Source organism: Rutilus rutilus, assembly GCF_951802725.1.
Source record: "Rutilus rutilus genome assembly, chromosome: 12".
Lineage (NCBI taxonomy): Eukaryota > Metazoa > Chordata > Actinopteri > Cypriniformes > Leuciscidae > Rutilus > Rutilus rutilus.
This window is the reverse complement of record NC_140217.1, coordinates 37,252,516-37,270,069: the sequence shown is the minus strand read 5'-3', so window position 1 is coordinate 37,270,069 and position 17,554 is coordinate 37,252,516. Positions and strand designations below refer to the sequence as shown.

At 36.9% G+C, this 17,554-nt stretch overlaps 1 protein-coding gene across 1 annotated transcript in view; it reads left to right on the top strand.

The window, feature by feature from the left end:
* Nucleotides 1–17,554, top strand: part of mmp24 (matrix metallopeptidase 24) — a 30,573-nt gene that overhangs the window by 4,769 nt on the left and 8,250 nt on the right. The window contains exons 2-5 of the mRNA XM_084425536.1: nt 10,457–10,605; nt 11,808–11,924; nt 13,458–13,762; nt 17,370–17,531. Coding sequence (XP_084281662.1) covers nt 10,457–10,605; nt 11,808–11,924; nt 13,458–13,762; nt 17,370–17,531 — 733 coding nt within the window. The remainder of the gene's footprint in view (nt 1–10,456; nt 10,606–11,807; nt 11,925–13,457; nt 13,763–17,369; nt 17,532–17,554) is intronic.

The following is a 17,554-nucleotide window of genomic DNA, read 5'->3' as shown; positions in this document are numbered from 1 at the left end:
CGTTCATTTATAAAGATGTTTGAGAGGGACATTTTATGGCTTAAGCGTCTTGCTGAGCTCATGAGATTTATTAAAGATCTCATTGAATGAATATATAAACAGTCTTTACCTAAACTAAGTCTCTGAGATCCGGACACCTTGCACTTCTGGAGACTCCAGGTAGGTTGCAGTTCTGGAAAATGGTGGTGCTGGAGAATAAAGGGTTCCTGATGGTTTCACACTTAATTCTTCACCTTAATTAATTATTTTGTGTCTTTTCTTCTCCCAAAAAAACCAACAACATGCCTACTAATTCTGCATGCCTTGTATATGTAATTAATTGACTTATGCCTTAATGTTTGTCACTTTGATTCTGAAAAGCTTGGCTACAAGTGTTGCTGTGTCCTAAGCCTATAATCTGCTGAGAACAGTCAAGAGAACAATGACAACAACCGCCACCACCTCCTCACACAATGGCTTTAATGCCACAAAAATCCCCTAAAATACCTAATTTCATAAAATAGAATTTACAGTATTAGACATTTTTTTACATGTATAATGGTATTTTCTGAAGTACCTTGGTGTACCATGTAAATAATACGGTTTTATACATAAATATGGTAGTCATACAGTACCATAGTTGTATATCGATGTACTGTAGTACTACCATATGTTACCATCATTGCACAATACTGCTACAGTACTTGTTTTAACGGTTAAAAAATAACAGAGGATTTTGCTCTGTGTGGATATAGAAATGTAATATTTACTTGCCATAATTTTTGTCTCTGACTGTGAGATATGTATTTCGCCGTAGCCTTTAAATGATGTTAAAGCATGTCAGAACCTCTGAGTGTGTGAAGTGTAGACTGAAACACACTTCAGTCTACCGCCGCACGCTGCTCCGGTCCCTAGCGAATCTCATGCGGTGAAGGCTGTGAAAGGAATCTATTGTTGTGTTATTTTATGTTTGCTTTCTTCCCTCTTGACGCCATTATGGTATTTTTTTTTTCTGTTTATTATAGGATTAAAACACTGTTGTCTTTATGAAATATTCTGTTTTCTGTTGTAGAAGCTGTAGTGTTCGTTAGTTATGCTAGTGTGTGGTGAGAGAAAGCAGTCCTCGCTTTGACTGTGCAATTGATGCAGGGAACTAAATAAGGATGGCACAGTTTCCTCACATAAAAGTCTAATTCGTCCTGAATATGTCTCTTCAGGAGACTAGATGCTGAGGGAGAAAAAAAGTAAGGGGGGGGGGGGGGGGGGGGAATCACAAGGCCAAAGAAAAAACTAATTAGTTCTCACAAATCCTGTGCTAGTATCACCACTTGAATTGAAATTGAATGGTGCATTGCCTTTTTTTTAGCAATTCTGGTGGGCTGTGCTGTGTGTTATGTAGTTGTCAGGTTCCTCATAGCTCGGGACAAGCATCATGATTACTAGTGCTCAAAGTGTTAAGAGTTACAGTGTGAACAAACACTACCCCTACATTTTAATTTCATAAATAGCTGTGCATCCACCCAGAAACACATTAACAACTTCATGGCAATGTGCTAAAAAAAACAACTCAAAAACTCACACTAACAAGATAAGTGATATGTTTTGCACAGGAGGACCACCACTTTCCCCCCCCCCCGCATTTTGTAAAATGTAAAATATTTTGTTTATTTAGTACTGTTACAGTCATTATTCATGTAAATGCTTGACTGTAATGGCTGCCCTTTTGAAAAAGAAGTGTGCTTAATCGTATTTAATGTGCACTTTTGTCCTTCAAAAGCACACTAAAAGTGTATTTTCAGAAAAACTGTACTTGGAGATGAGATAATATTAAAGAAATAAAAGGCCACTTAAGTGTACTTATTTTACTGTGTACTATGTTTCTTGACACCTGCACTTTTTAGTCATTTCAAATTAAAAGGTTTTCTTTAAAGTACATTTTAAATCACATACACTTATTTTGAGGTGTTGACTAACATACTGTACTAAAGCACATGTAAAGTATTTGATTATACAATATTTTAACTGTACTAGTGTGTTATTCAATAAATCATTTAAAGTTAATATATTTTAAATGTTCTAAATTGCAACGTCATCATTACCAAGGTGTAGTTACAAGTGCATGACATTCAAGTTTCAATAGGAATGACATTAAAGAATATTTTAGTTTATCATAAATGCCTGTCAGTACATTCAGTGGTGCACTTTAACCATTTTTCAAAGACAATAAGTAATTATGGAATTACATGTACTTAAGTCCTACTTAAGTTGGTCAAAATAAGCAATAATTGCATTTGACATAAATTGAAACTATAAGATATTTTCATTTAATTTGCAAATAACATGCAATTAGAACATTATGTTCAGTTTGAACTTAAGTTTATTCCTTAAAGTATATTATTTCTGTAATAAGTAAGTGTGCTGAGTACTTGTTTTTCATAAGGGTGTTGTTTATGATAGGTTAACTGGGTTGCCTGCATTAGATGCAGCTAATGATGGATTTCAGACAATTATGGCTACATAACTGTAATAATTGTTACTGCATTGCTAATCATTATGGTGTTTAAAGCATTTGATCCATATTTTTTTGGGTCGAACACGAACACAAACGGCAGCTCTCCTCTCGGTCTTTGTCTGAGCTCCCCTCCCCCACGTCTCCATCTACTGTACGCTCTCATCTTCCTCTCTCCATCGCTCTACCTCTCCCCCTCCCCGTCGATATCCTTCGTCTCTCTCCTCTGTCTTGCTCTGTTTGTCTCAATGCCACTGCCTTTGTCTTTTTGTTCTTCGTTGTCTCCATCTCTGTCCGTTTCTCTCTCCAGTACTGTCCTTATCGTTATTTGTCTGGCCCTTGTGCCACTTGTACAACTGCGAAAGGACAGGAAGTGATGGGAAAAGAGGGTCGGGAAATGATGCGAGTCAGACTTGAACTCATGTTCAGTGTGTGTTAGCTAACTGCCAGGCCATGTGTAGCACTATTGTTATGTTTTACAGAAGCCAGACATTCATTTTTTTATGTCATCATAAGCTTAATTTAATATATTATTACATTAAATATGAACCAAAATAAGAAATATTACTAATGTAGTATTTCACTGTAAAAATAGTATTAAAGAAAAATATTATTAATAATAATCATTTTATTTTACAGTGCAACTGTAAAATTACATAACTAATATTAATTTTCTTTTTTTTCTTTTTCAAACATTAAACCATCAAGCTTTTATTTTGGCAGAAAACAGTCAGTAAGCACTTCTTCCCGTTACAAATTTGGGAAGATGGTTGGCACATATTACATTTTCAATTGCACATTATAAGCTACTTAAATTTATAGAAAATGCAGATATGAGTTCATATGCGATTACTGTGAACTGAGCCGCTTTGAGACACTGCGAACACCGAATCATTAAATGCTAGCTTGTAAATGAACAGTGCCGCGCTTCACTCTGAAACACGCACCGCATATATTTACTAAATTAAATTGCAGCCTTTGCGATCTGATAATCTCACATAGCCATATCGTGAATATGTTTTTATTTTGATTAATTGTGCAGCCCTAACCACTAGACTACAGTGTATTTAAAAAACTACTTGATCTTTTTTAAACTTTTTCTCTGCTTTTATTTATTGAACACTGCAGAAAGAACGGGAAATGACAGGGATAAGATAAGGAAACAGGAAATGACATGAAATGAATGACATGAGCCAGACTCAAACGTATGCTGCCCTCATGAGCACCATGGCTCAATTTATCCTCCTCTATTCTATTGGTCAGGCGGTATCGGGGTACCGCTGCGAGGAACAGATCCTTTATTGATTCTAGTGATGATGTGACCTGCGGTTTCTCTCTGAAACACAATATATGAAGAGTCATGAAGCAATGCCAGCCAATCAGTGCCCACAATTCCTCAAACTAAACGCACACACCGTCCTCTCAACTCCTTTTGTAACTCCCTACTCATTAGCACACATTTATGAGAAAGGAGAGTCAATATGACCTGAGCATCTTATGTTTCAAAGATGCCAATTACATGGGCTGTGATCACAATTTTACAGCCGGTAATAATGTCAAAGTGATACTGCTGTAAGTGCATGCTAGATATCTGCTCTGTAATATTCTGTATAATGCTGCTCAAAGCATCCACATGTTTTTATCAATGCACCCCATAATTTCAGTCTGATCTCAGCAGTTTATGTGGCACATTTCAGCATTGACTGTTTTGTGATCAGGGATGGGTAGCAATGGCACATTAGTCTACTAGTTGTCCAAAAACAAAGTATTCAAAGAGTGAAATTAACTTTTGTGTGCGCGTTTCAGGAATGCCCTAAGTTACGAGGACAAAGTGTCTCCTCAAAGATGGCAGTATCCCAAATTTTTTGGTCCTCATGAGGAAAACAGCTTATAAATCATACTAAGTGATGCTTTTTGAAAATGTACAAATGCAGAACTTTTTCTGTGATGGGTAGGTTTAGGGGTATAGGGTAGTGTAGGGGGATAGAATATACAATTTGTACGGTATAAAAATCGTTATGTCTATGGAAAGTCCCCATAAAATATGAAAATGTTGAAAATGGTTATGAAAAAAAAAAATCTTTTGGCACACAAAAAACCCCTTTAAATTCTAGGAGATGGATCGATGGTTGAATCTTCGAGAGTCAGATTGTTTATTTGAGGTAAAACACATGAAACTTTACACAGATTTGATTACATCAAATATCATGATGAGGTAATCGTGTTATTTGAGCTCTGCACAGTCTCGCTGGCAAATATTGTGCTGTTTCAGCAGAACAATCCAATGTAATTTGAGTCAGACTTCTTAATCTTAACCTTATACTGTTTATCAGTGTTAAACAGTATTTCATTGTGTGTGCCATAAGAACAGAACAAAATCGGATAACACTTTATTTTGATAGTCCACTTTAGATGATCTAATGAGAGTTAGTTGACATGTAGTTGCAAAGTTACTTATAGTTAGTAGACTGCCTCCAGAATATCTTGTCTCATTGACTTCCATTGTAAGAGCATTACACTACATGCACTTTACTTGTTTTTACAAACTGAGGGATGCGTTGGCGTTATTTTCAGTGGTAATCGACTGCATGTCACAGATGCTGTACATAGAGCTTAACTTGCTTTGAACCCAAAACTTTGCTCTAGGCATTATTTTCCACCGAATCCTAAACAAAGATGAAGATGTTGCTGAGGTGTGTTTCTTCTCGAAATTCATCCGATCTGTTTAGACTTAGTTTGGAGAGCACATGGAAGACTGCACACTGCTCATCAAGGTAGAATATCATCATCACATGCCACCTGGCAGAGATGACGAAAGGACTTCGAGTTTCAGGGGCAGCTGTTCAATTAAAAAAAAAAGACATCCAGTGCTGTGTTTGGAATGGAGTACTGGCTCACTGGGTACTCAGTACTGTATATCATGTATATTGTACTGTATAAATACTACATTTTAAAATAGTATCTTAAAAAGAATACAATTTGCAATGATTTTAAACAGTAGTATGCTGCGTTGTTGTCACATGACCTCATCACATTGCATGTTGAATTTAGTCAGTGGCAGTTCATCACACTAGAAATGGAAGTGAAGCGAGTGCATTGCATTGTGGGATGCAGGACTCTGCACGGTGTACTCCACTGGTGCACCACACATATCGGCAAATGTAATTAGTCATCTGAGTATTGCATGCATATTTGCTTACAATGCATATTATAAATATTATAGGCTATACTTAAATTGGAAGAGTAGTATGCAATTTCTGAACTTGTAGCCCTGGACAACAGTAGTGGCCAAAAGTCATGTTCGGACGCTATATATGTGTTTTTAATTAAACCATCAAAATATGAAGAAAATCTTTTATGTTTTTAAGTATTTAAAAATGAGGGGAGATCATAGGTAGTTAAGGTATTTATCTGACAAAATTATTCGGCCAAAAAAAGGCAACAGTTACAGGTTTTATTTTACTATGCAAAAAGAAAGGCATAAAAAACAAAAAGCTCACAGGAAAAATCATACATTGACTACAACATAATCAGTTATTAATATTTCATTGGTTCTTGCTGGTTTTTGCATGTGCTCATAATGTTTCTGTTTTTGTTTTTTTATGACAGCCTCGCCAAACATTGACTGTACAATTTGACATGTATAATTGTAATGTAATAATTTTTTCAGAATATTTGAATAAAGGGTGAAGATGTCAATTTTCCTATAGGCTGGATATCACTTTCGGCCACTACTGTATTATTGACAATTTTCCTGTTTTAAAAAAAAATCAGAGATCAGACAATAAATTAAATCTGGTTTCAGAATTATAATACCGGTGCTTTGTTAAACAAGTGTGCGGTTAGTATCCGCTCTTGCTTAATTTCAGAGGGTTCACTCTGAAGATTTTATTTGTTCACCCTCATGCCGTTCAAACCTCTATGACTTTCTTCTATGGCGTATAAAAAGGAGAAATGATGGAGAATGTATTGGCCACTCCAAAATGGCACATTAAAAGTCATGTGGGCCACATTTATGGTGCTTCTTTGGAGATTGACAACTTGTAAATTGTATCCCCAATAACTTTTATTATATGTAGAGGTGTGGCAAGTAGAGTTTCTCCTTTGATGTTCCACAGAAGAAAATAGAAGTCGTACAGGTTTGGAATGACACGAGGGTGAGTCCCTTTATTTGATTATCCATCCATGACATCAATGCAGTTCACAAGAACAATTTATCATTTATATTTCCCGAGAAATGTGGATTTCCGACTGTACTGAATTCCACCGAATCCCACAAAGTGCCAGAACGGAAATAGTCCTGCAGCTCAAATAAGGCTTATTATTCACGGAGCTGAACTGCCACAGTCTTTTATGTTCTTCAGATCTCACAGCCTTCATTGATTTATCAAAGTGGATGAGACATGTATAGTTAGGTCTAGCGCTGGTTTCAGACTTCACTGTATGCCATGCTATAATGAAGGCACCAGTAAGAGCATTGGTGAATTATTTAATGGGTGCGATTTCCCAGGGGGCCGTGCAGAGCCTCTGTTACCATGGAGGCTGATGCCAGCCATGTACTCGCTGATACAATGTGAAGTTTGCATTGCAGCATTTGGAATATGCAAAACAATGTTATTGTTTTATGATTGTGCATTATTTGATATGTAGAGAGGCTTTATCATTGCATATGACAAGTAAGAGTATGAAAAGCTAGTGTTGGTTTCATATTGTTTTAACTTAAATTATATATTACAGAACTAGATTTATATATTTTTGGTTTGTTTTTTTGGGAGTTGTTAATGAAATGAAAACTGATTATGGCTATCAAAAGATTTCAGAAAAATTACATTACCCTTTATATATTTCTAGTATACACTGCCTGGTCAAAAAAAAAAAAAAAAAAAGTCACTGTTTGGATTTAAACAGGCAAATGCTTAAGAGTCAAGGATTGGGTTATTATTGCAGTGATTGTATTATTGTATTGTATTATTTCAATACAAGATCTTGACCAAAAACTGATGCACCTCTTGATGGAAATAAATGTTGTGATGTTTTTCAAGAAGACGTGCATCAGTTTTTGGTCGAATCCAGCACTCTGTAAAGTCTCCTCCAGCACATCCCAAAGGCCTTTAATGAATTTAAGGTCTGGACTCAGAGGTGTCAATTAATGTGTGAAAATGATTCTTCATGCTCCCTCACAACCATTCTTTCACAATTTGATCCTGATGAATCTTGGCATTATCATCTTGGAATATGGCCATTATGTGTCTGTTTAAGAAATGAAAAGCTATACACTCTATCAATTAGGGTTAGAAGAACTGTTGCCAAACATATAACATACTAGAAACATAATAATCACTGCAATAATGATCCAATCATATACTCTTATTCTTAATCATTTGCCTATTTAAATCTAAACAGCGACTTTTTTTTTTTTTTGGCCAGGCAGTTTATATTACAATATTGGCATCAGTATTCAATCCCCTTTAGTCAGTGTTATTTTAGAATCATTGAGATACTATTTTTCTTACTTGCTTAAGTCATAAGAGTCGACCTTTAAATCACTCTGATGTTCTGTTCTCTAGATATGACTCAAATCCCTCCCATCTTCTTTGCCTATTTTATAGTATAAATTTATATTACAATGACATTTTAGACAAAAATCCTTGGTTATGTAGTACGGGTGGGAGAAAATTTCTATAGGGCAATATATCGTTGTCCTTCTCCGTGCGATACGAGAATCGTTACACTGGCGCCAAATATCGATATTTTAATTAATAAAATAAGGCGCTGTAAATAGATTTTCCTGCTCCCAGCGTCACTACTTCATGTCTCCTCGAGGTGGCGCTCAACACATGAATGAGGGAAACGGGAACATAAGTTAACTAGCCTAAGAAAAAGAGGTTTTTAACGGGATGGCGGACAGCAGTGTGAGTCAAATAATAGAATAATGTGAGTCAAATAATAATAAATAATAGCGCAGCCACGTTTAAGTCCAAAGTCTGGACCCACTTCAGTTTTTATACAATTGATGGAACAAACAAAATCGACAAAGAGTATGCGATATACAAGAACTTCCTGGTAAAATTAAAAAAATTTACTTAAAGGTATAGTGGAGGATTTTCTTTTTCCGGGTGGATCATCAAGACTATTGGTCCTCCTAGTTGTCAATCATTCTGGTGATATGTTTACGTAAGGCCGTCGTACGTGCTCGTCCCTAGGTAGTTTTTGCTTTCTGCGCATGCGCACATTCAGGTGTATGTGTGTGGTGAGCTACGGTTTCAGCCATTCATTGAAGCTTGCCGTTCTCACCGGGTTTTTTCAAAATGTCTGAGGGTCGCAAGAGAAAAAGTGTCTACGAATTGTATGACAAGAAGAGAAAGGCCTCTGAAGAAAGAAACAAGACCAGAGTGTTTTTGGGAGAATATTTCACATGCTGGCGTGCGCTAAAAGCACAGGTTGGGCTTCCCACTGATGCCTCAGTCGCGAAGTTTCTACTCGACAGGTAAAGTTTGGCATGCTATTTGGAGAAATCCATTTAAAATCACTGCTAGTAAAAGTTAATGTAAGCTATGATTAGCGATGCTAGCCCTGGCACAAGTCGCGCACTAGCCTCGTGCACACGTTTAATAGGCGTTCCCTCTCGGGAGCAGGTAGAGTATTGCGCATGTGCATTTTTTCAAAAAGTGGAGAGGGCGGTTCTTTTCTAAAATTCGGGAAAATCCTCCACTATACCTTTAAAATGTAAAAAAAAAAAAAAAAACAGTTTGGACTTGAATAAAGAGAGAAAACCTGCACTTAACCTTTTTCACAGGCATCTTGTTTTCATAGTTAGACAGATATCGTGATGTATCATTATAGGATTGTCAAGCAATATATTGATTATCGCAGAATTTCAGTATCGTGATATTACCGGTATCACGTGTATCGTATCGTGAGGTACCCTGTGATTCCCACCCCTATGCAGTAGTAGATGTGATTGACTCTATTTGCAGATACACATTTAGTATCGAGAGAGCACTCTTTTTTCATTTGAATGAACTCTACAAGGCTCTGTCTGATATAGAAACAGTGCAGTGTGTACGGGCCCAAGGTATATTGATATCCGTTTCAAGCATCGACTCACTGTTAGTGATGGGTCCTGCTTCATGCTGACAAGGAAAGGACCAGAAACTCCAGCATTAAAATATTCATGCTGAAAATGGACTCTAAGCCATGAGCTCAATTAAAGAGCCCTCTCCATGTGCAGTGCTTTAAAATGAGGGCTTTGCTTACCAGTTCTCCACTCTGCCTGTCCGCAGGGAGAGATGAAAGCTGAGAGAGGAGGGAATGAGAGGATGCTCTATATAAGTTCAGTTTTATTTTTATGCTTTTAAATGCGTTTAGATCAAGGAGCATGTGAAATGAACCGAACTTTGAGAACAAATGGAGTTTATATGAGGTGACTGACCTAAACAATGTCTTTTTTGTTTTTTGTTCACACATATTGAAAGCTGAAATGTGCACCAGTATCCAAAAATGTATTTGCATAAATGATTATTGTTAAATTAAAACTTGATAGTGCTCTTACTGCTCACATTGTTTTAGTCAGAATGATTTAAAGATGTAATTTTAAGGTCTTGTTTTAGTCCGTATTTTTTTACATATTCCATTCAAAAATCGAAAAAGCGGCAACTTTTTTCACCATGGTCAAATTGTTGGTCGTGTTTTCCAGTTCTGATACTGATTAACGGCTATCAGAATGGTTTTAGAAAGTTTATATCACCAAATTGTGTTTTTTTTATATATATATATATATATTCTATGGGTATTTTTTAGTATATAGCCTATAACAATCATTATATTAGCATTTCACAATTTTTTGAAATATTTTTTCAGTTTATGTTTATTTTATTTCAAGGAACAAATTTTTTTTTAATGGTTTAATTTTAGTTAACTATCATAACTCTGCCTTTAGTTCTCAATGTAATGTCTCTCTGTTTGCAGACGTGGCTGAAGAACTATGGCTACCTGCTCCCTCATGACATCCGGACTTCGGACCTGCGATCGGAGAAAGCCATGCAGTCAGCGGTCGCTGCCATGCAGCGGTTTTACGGTATTCCAGTGACGGGAGTGCTGGACCAAACCACCATCGAGTTAGTAACAACCTTTCTTTACTGCACAACTTACCTTTCAAAAAATACTGAACAGGCAATAACATAAGAAAAACTAATTTCATAACAGTTGAAGTGCAAAAGCTCAATTAATACTGGCTGGTTTTTTTTTCAAACTGTAATTAATTTTATAATTAAACAAGTGTAGTTTCACTTAAAAAGTTAAAAGTATAGTCGTTTTGATAAATATTTTTAAAATGATATCCACTTACATGAGAGGAAGATTTAAAGTCGCCCTGTAGTCAATAATTTTATCCCTGAAAACTCATCTTTGAAAAAATGTCATCATGTCTTAGAATAGCTTGAATGTAACTCTACAACTTTGCCTCATTTAGTATTTGCGGTTCTATGAATATGCAAATGAGCCCCGCCTCCACTCACACAGCTCAGATATCCAGTCGTTGACGATCACACGTTGACATGATTGGTTACAAGGTAGTTTGTGGCGTCAGAAACACCAGCGATTTCAAACCGGGTTTTTGAGACTCTTTGGTTCACTGCAGTTTTAAAGAGAAAATACTCAGCAATGATGTTGACTTACGAATTTGTACATGGTTTGTCTTAAAGCATATTAAAAACACCACAGAGACATATAAACAACATTAAAAATGTCAACATTTTTACCACAGGGGGACTTTAAGTCCAGAACAATTTATTTTACACTAGTGAGTCACCCCTCATGGGAGATGGCATGTTGAGATCACATGACCAGCCGAGTGTTACGCTTAGATCAAGTTCCAGAGCTGTTGGGGGCACAGCGAGACTCATTTTTATTTAGGAAGAAGAATAAATCCAGTGAAACATAAACATTATAATTTCGTAGTGCTTAAAGTCGGCATGAAATGGAAGTTGATATAGTCATTTCTTCCCCATTGTGACGAATATCCAAATGAAATGGCTTCTTGAACAAGTACAAAAAAATGTAGGACTTGACTTGATTCCTCCATGAGGAATTGATTGGATGGTTGTGGTTTGCTATTGGTGGATCTCATGTGAGTGACAGGTTTCCCCGCCCTCGTGTCAGTAAACACATCATCAGATAAGAGAAGAGATGTTGCTGCAAGAGGGAGGCTATTTTGAACATGTGCATGGATAAATCATTTATAATAACAAGAAACAAGGAAATTTGCTTACTGTTAGCTTTTTGGTGTCCTTTGGTGTGATCATTATCCACGTGTGTTAAGGTGGATGAGAAAACCACGGTGTGGGGTTCCAGATCACCCTCACATCAGCCGACGGAGGAGAAATAAACGCTATGCCCTCACTGGTCAGAAATGGAGGGACAAGAAGATCACATACAGGTAAAGTGTGCAATATATTCAGAGACCGTTTAAATGCAAAGCTTACATGATGGATGGATGGATGGATGGATGGATAGGTCGACTGATTCACTGAATATTGCACCTGAGGAACCTCTAGAGGAAACTACAGAAACTGTGTTTACTCTTTATTGAATGGCATTGCAGGGAAACTCCATATGCCTGTAACTAACTGCACCTCACATGATTCTCTTTAATGGCGGCCCATTAGGCATCTTGCTGTGGAGTATATTTGTTCCCACATTTTCAATTATTTTAGTACATAGTGCATTCACACTTGCAAGTGTGTTTCAGAACACATGCCATTTACACAATGTTCCAGACAGATGTTGTTGAAATGCTTCCCTCCAACCTTAAAAATGCTACAATAAGCTTCTTTTTTTTTTTTTTTTTTGCCTGATGGGAGAGAGAAAGAAACTAAGAAAGCAAGGAATGCGGCAGGTCAGGATGGAGGAGGAATAGTTGATAAAAAGCTGGTACTTTGATTGGTTTTCTTTGTAATTATCCCCAATTATCAACCTATTCATTTATGTATTTTTTTAAGTCTGCCTATGCCTGTCTCTGAAATATACACATCTATATATGTGTATATATAGCGTAGATGAGCTGAACAAAAAGGGCTTCTGGGACATTCTGTTCTTGTGGTGCATTCCTATTGGCATAAACATTAAACCATTTAAATAATTTGCAAACATTTGTTTGCTTTCATCTGTTTTTAAGCTCTATTAATTTCATTTAGTCATCAAATGCAGACTTGAGCTTAGTTTGTAGGCACTGGTTAATCAAATGTGATATTCTCACTTGCGTGTGCCTGCAGTTGTGTGCCAGAGACAACCATCTGCTTCTGCCTCAGGTGTCTGGCCTGGTTTAACTTTTGCCCTATATTCAAGGAAATTTATATGCAGATTAATTCTTATGTAACAGCACAGCGCTGTGAACTGAAATGGGATCCGCTTCAGTATAGCGCAGAGCTAATTCATATAGAAACAACCTTTCTAATTAAGAAACGGGACACTGATAGTTGCTGCATAGTTGCTGTAGTGTCATAGTTGATGTGGAAAAATAAATATGCATGCAGTGTTACTTTAGTATTATTAATATTTTGAATTAGCTTTTCATTTTAGATTTCTAGTTTTCAGTTAAATCTAAGATACATTTTTAGAAAATGTAGTTGTGTGCTTTTGTCAGTTGTATTATGTGTAAGTTATCTTTGGGATATTTTAGAACTTCAACTTATTTATTTCAGTTAGTTGCCAAGGCAACATTTCAAATGTTTTGCACTTTCAGCATAACTTTACAGTTTATGCACGTGCCAGATGCAGAATAACAGTACATTCATACTGCATATTTTGCACTATATTTTTCCCAGTTAAGGTAGTTTGAAAATCACATTAATAGTGCATTGTTCCTTGAAATATTTAATTTTAATTAATTAGTTAATATCAAGTCACCCAATTTAATATTAAGTATGCATGATCTTTTTTTCTGTATTCTTCCTCTTCTTCCTGTTTCCAGCATACATAATTTCACCCCCAAGGTGGGCGAGAAAGATACCCAGAGGGCCATTCGCCAGGCCTTCGATGTCTGGCAGACAGTGACCCCTCTGACCTTTCAGGAAGTGGCCTATTCGGAGATCAAGAACGAGGGTAAAGAGGCAGACATAATGATCTTCTTTGCCTCTGGTTTCCATGGTGACAGTTCCCCTTTTGATGGAGAGGGAGGTTTTTTAGCTCATGCTTATTTCCCCGGTCCCGGAATTGGCGGAGACACACACTTTGACTCTGATGAGCCCTGGACGTTAGGAAATGCAAATCACGACGGTAAGTGTCTCTTAATAGCAAAAACTAAAGAATGAACTGGTGTGATGTAATTTCGAACAATTTCTTGCCAAAGCAAACTTTTCTGGAGAACTTTCCTCCGGCTGGTAAACACCTTTGAACTCCCATTGGTTCGTGGTGATTACGTAATAGGTGGGTGTGGCTCTGAGGCTCCGCCTTCTTTGAGGTCCATCTGTTCAGTCCTTTGAGGTCAGACGCGAGTAAAACATGAACACACTGGAGAGCTGCATTGTAGTAGACATTGAAGTCGTAATTCTAATTGAAAGTGACACTGACATTGTTTTTTTAAGTGTCAAATACTATAAAGCTGCTTGCATTAAAGCAATATATTGTATAAAGTGCTGTATAAATAAACGTGACTTGAATGGAGAGCTGGTTCAAACACATCCTCATCGCTACGATCAGATGCTTTCTTAACTGGTGTTTTCTCACCGCTGGCATGTTTGTTGTGCGTTTATTTTGTTATTGAGAGGGAAGCACGCAGCACATATTTACGTATTGATCTAAATGGCACGCTCAGCAGCATGGATGGCATTGGGATGTTAGCTAACAGTATATTGCTGCAAAAGATATTTCCAACTTCATTTTATCCCTAAATGAAGAACGAAAAAGAGAGTATATTGGAGGCTTTAGTGTTACTTACCAACATTATGTTTTGATCTAATCAAATATATAGAATGGCTGACCTGACATGTCTGGTCTCATAATCTCCGACATTATTTTAATTAGCTTTTTTGCAGACATATAAAAGGTGCTGCAACAGTTGCAAAATGAGACAAGGTGCTGGTATATTTTATTATTTATATTTAATATTTTATTTTATATTCTGTTTTGTAATTTTTTTGTGGCTCTGTTTAATGATTAGTTTATGTGTAGGCTATTTATGTGTTTTATTTATTTAGTAGGGAAACGTTAGATTATTAATCAGGATGAATTTTCTCGAATTTTCTGCAGCTGTAGATGAATAAATCAGTCAGATGCGTAGAGGCGGATCTTCTCGCGTGGTAAACTGGAGCAGTGAGCTGAGGAGCATCAGTACATACCACAGGGGAAACATAAAGAAAACACAGAGAGCATTGCGTTCTTTCTTCTGTGCCTGCGTACTGCATATTTGCTGTGTTATCTTTGTCTGGGTGCTGCAATGTCAGCAGTTCAAGTACACGCTTTATAGACCACAGAATCTGTACCTTGTTCACGTACACGCACTCACACACACACACACACGCACATTGACTTCTTTACAGCTCTATTTCTCTATACACCATATCAACCCTAGTGAATACATATCAAAAGTAACCAGTTTTCAACAAACAGTAGATGTATTTATCTTCGTATTTTATATTTCATTTATTCACAATAACGCTCTTTTACAGAACACAAAATCTATTTCTTTTCAAAGAGACGGAGGATGAAATAGACTGTTAAATTGGACTGGAAGAGAGTGTGAGGGTTGATAAAGGAGAAATGCTTTGGCCAAGAGAACCTCTAAGAAAGGGGAAGCAGTGTGTAAAAAAAAAAAATGAACAAGACGCTTTGTGAGCCATCTGATACTTGTAGCACCCATAGACGCCAACCAACAGATCAGGCTATTTCTGTGATTTGAGTGATATGGTGTCAAGTCCCTTCTGTGTTTCCAAAGATCTGAACATGTCAATCTCGACTGAGTCATGTTCTGGTGATGGCATACACTCGCATCACATGTTTAAGATGTTCTTTTAGGATTCTGGGTACAAACAGCATTTTTCACATGACTACATAAGTTCAAAGATATTACCGTGAAGTGTAGACATAGCGTAAATGATGTAAAACTCATACGACAAAAAAAATATTTTTTCATATATATTTTTAAATGTTTACATGTTGCCAAAATACATTCCTTATATAATATATATATAATTTATTTAAATTTAAAATGTTACAGTTTTAGTTTTAGTATATTATATATATAGTACTTTAAAGGAGAACTCCGGTCAATTTTAACATTGAGCTCATTTTTTTGTACATTTGGAGTGCTGTCAGTACACATACCTGTATTTACATCCTGTTTTCGGTCGAAGTCCACAGTAGTCGATTGTCGAGTTCACGCGCGTGATCATAGGTACTAAACCTATGCGCGTGAACTCGACAATCGACTACTGTGGACTTCGACCGAAAACAGGATGCAAATACAGGTATGTGCGCTGGCTGAATAAACATAATTTTTATTAATATCTTTCACATCTACTGCAGTCAGATTCACCCGCGTTCACTCCGAAGGAATCACTCACATGACCTGTGCACTTGTAATGACACATCAAGGATGTTAAGAGCCTAAAAGCAGGTTTAAAACTTGCCCCATTGAAGTCAACAGGCTGCAAATTTTAAAAAGAGGATAACACGTTGTAGGCAACACCGATTTTTGTTGTTGTTCTCTGTACTGACAGCACTCCAAATGTACAAAAAAATGAGCTTGAGTTCTCCTTTAAGGGCTAGATTTGCACCAGCTCAAACTCTCTCTCCGTCAGGATTTACTAAAGACACGCAGAGAGACATCGGCGCTGAAAAGGAGTGGACAGTTATTTTTGCGGCTGACCTTATTGCATATGCATTTAGTTTCTCTGTAACACGCTAAATTTATGGGAGGAGAGAATTTCAATGAATCACGCAACGCGATTTACTAAGGTTTATTCCCTGGTATTTGCACCACTATTTACATCCCTAAAAAAGCTTGTCTTAAACCATTTTGCACCTGTGTTGTCAGTAGATCACCCGCACCTGATTATCAGCGGCTCCGCTTGTTTGCAACCCTACGTTAATCTGCACTGCTCTTGGTAGACTGTGTTGGGCATTATGGAAATATAATGTGTTCTTTAATGTGCACATTGTCAGTAGATCACACGCAGAACTTTCCACTCTCATCGGCGCTTTCATGGGATTACGCTCTCATGCTAATTTGCCCTGTTTAGTAAATCTGGCCCGAAGTATTTTGTCATACATTTTGGCATTTGAAGGTGTAAACAAAATACATTTTCACACTGTTTTACAGCATATATTTGAATATATTATTTTGGCTAGAAATATGTGTTGTTTTTGCAATATGCGAATCCATCAGTTCCTCTCTAAACTAATAACCAAATGCATTGCACCTGGTTTTGAAAGTAGACAGTAGAATTTGGTTTTCACACCTTTTACAGAAACTGACACTGATTAATGATTTAATTTGCATATGCAATTTCCCAGGTGCATTATACTGTACCATACAGTGAAAGTGAATGAGGATGGATGCTGTTAAGCTCCAGAAGTGACAAAAAAAGCAGGTATCCCAAGTGTGCTGAACTATGGGTGAACTATTCCCTTAATGATAGAATGAACACATTTATTCTCTGCTGATTCAGTGTTTGATGAACTTCTATGGGAGCTCTTATTTAGACTGTTTTAAATAAAATGCACATTAAATATGCAGAGCTTAGGCTTTGCATTGGTAATTCTCCTGCTTCCATATTCTTGATCATGCAGTACATGCCATACTGCTATATTTTTTTCATCTAATATCAAATTCTGATTAGTAATGATTCAAAGATGCATTTGACCTTTAACCTTTATCTTTCAGGCAATGACCTTTTCCTGGTGGCCGTACACGAACTGGGACACGCATTAGGTCTGGAACATTCCAATGACCCCAGTGCAATCATGGCCCCCTTCTATCAATACATGGACACGCACAACTTCAAACTGCCTCTAGATGACCTTCAGGGGATCCAGAAAATCTACGGTACAGTTAGGATCTCTATTAGC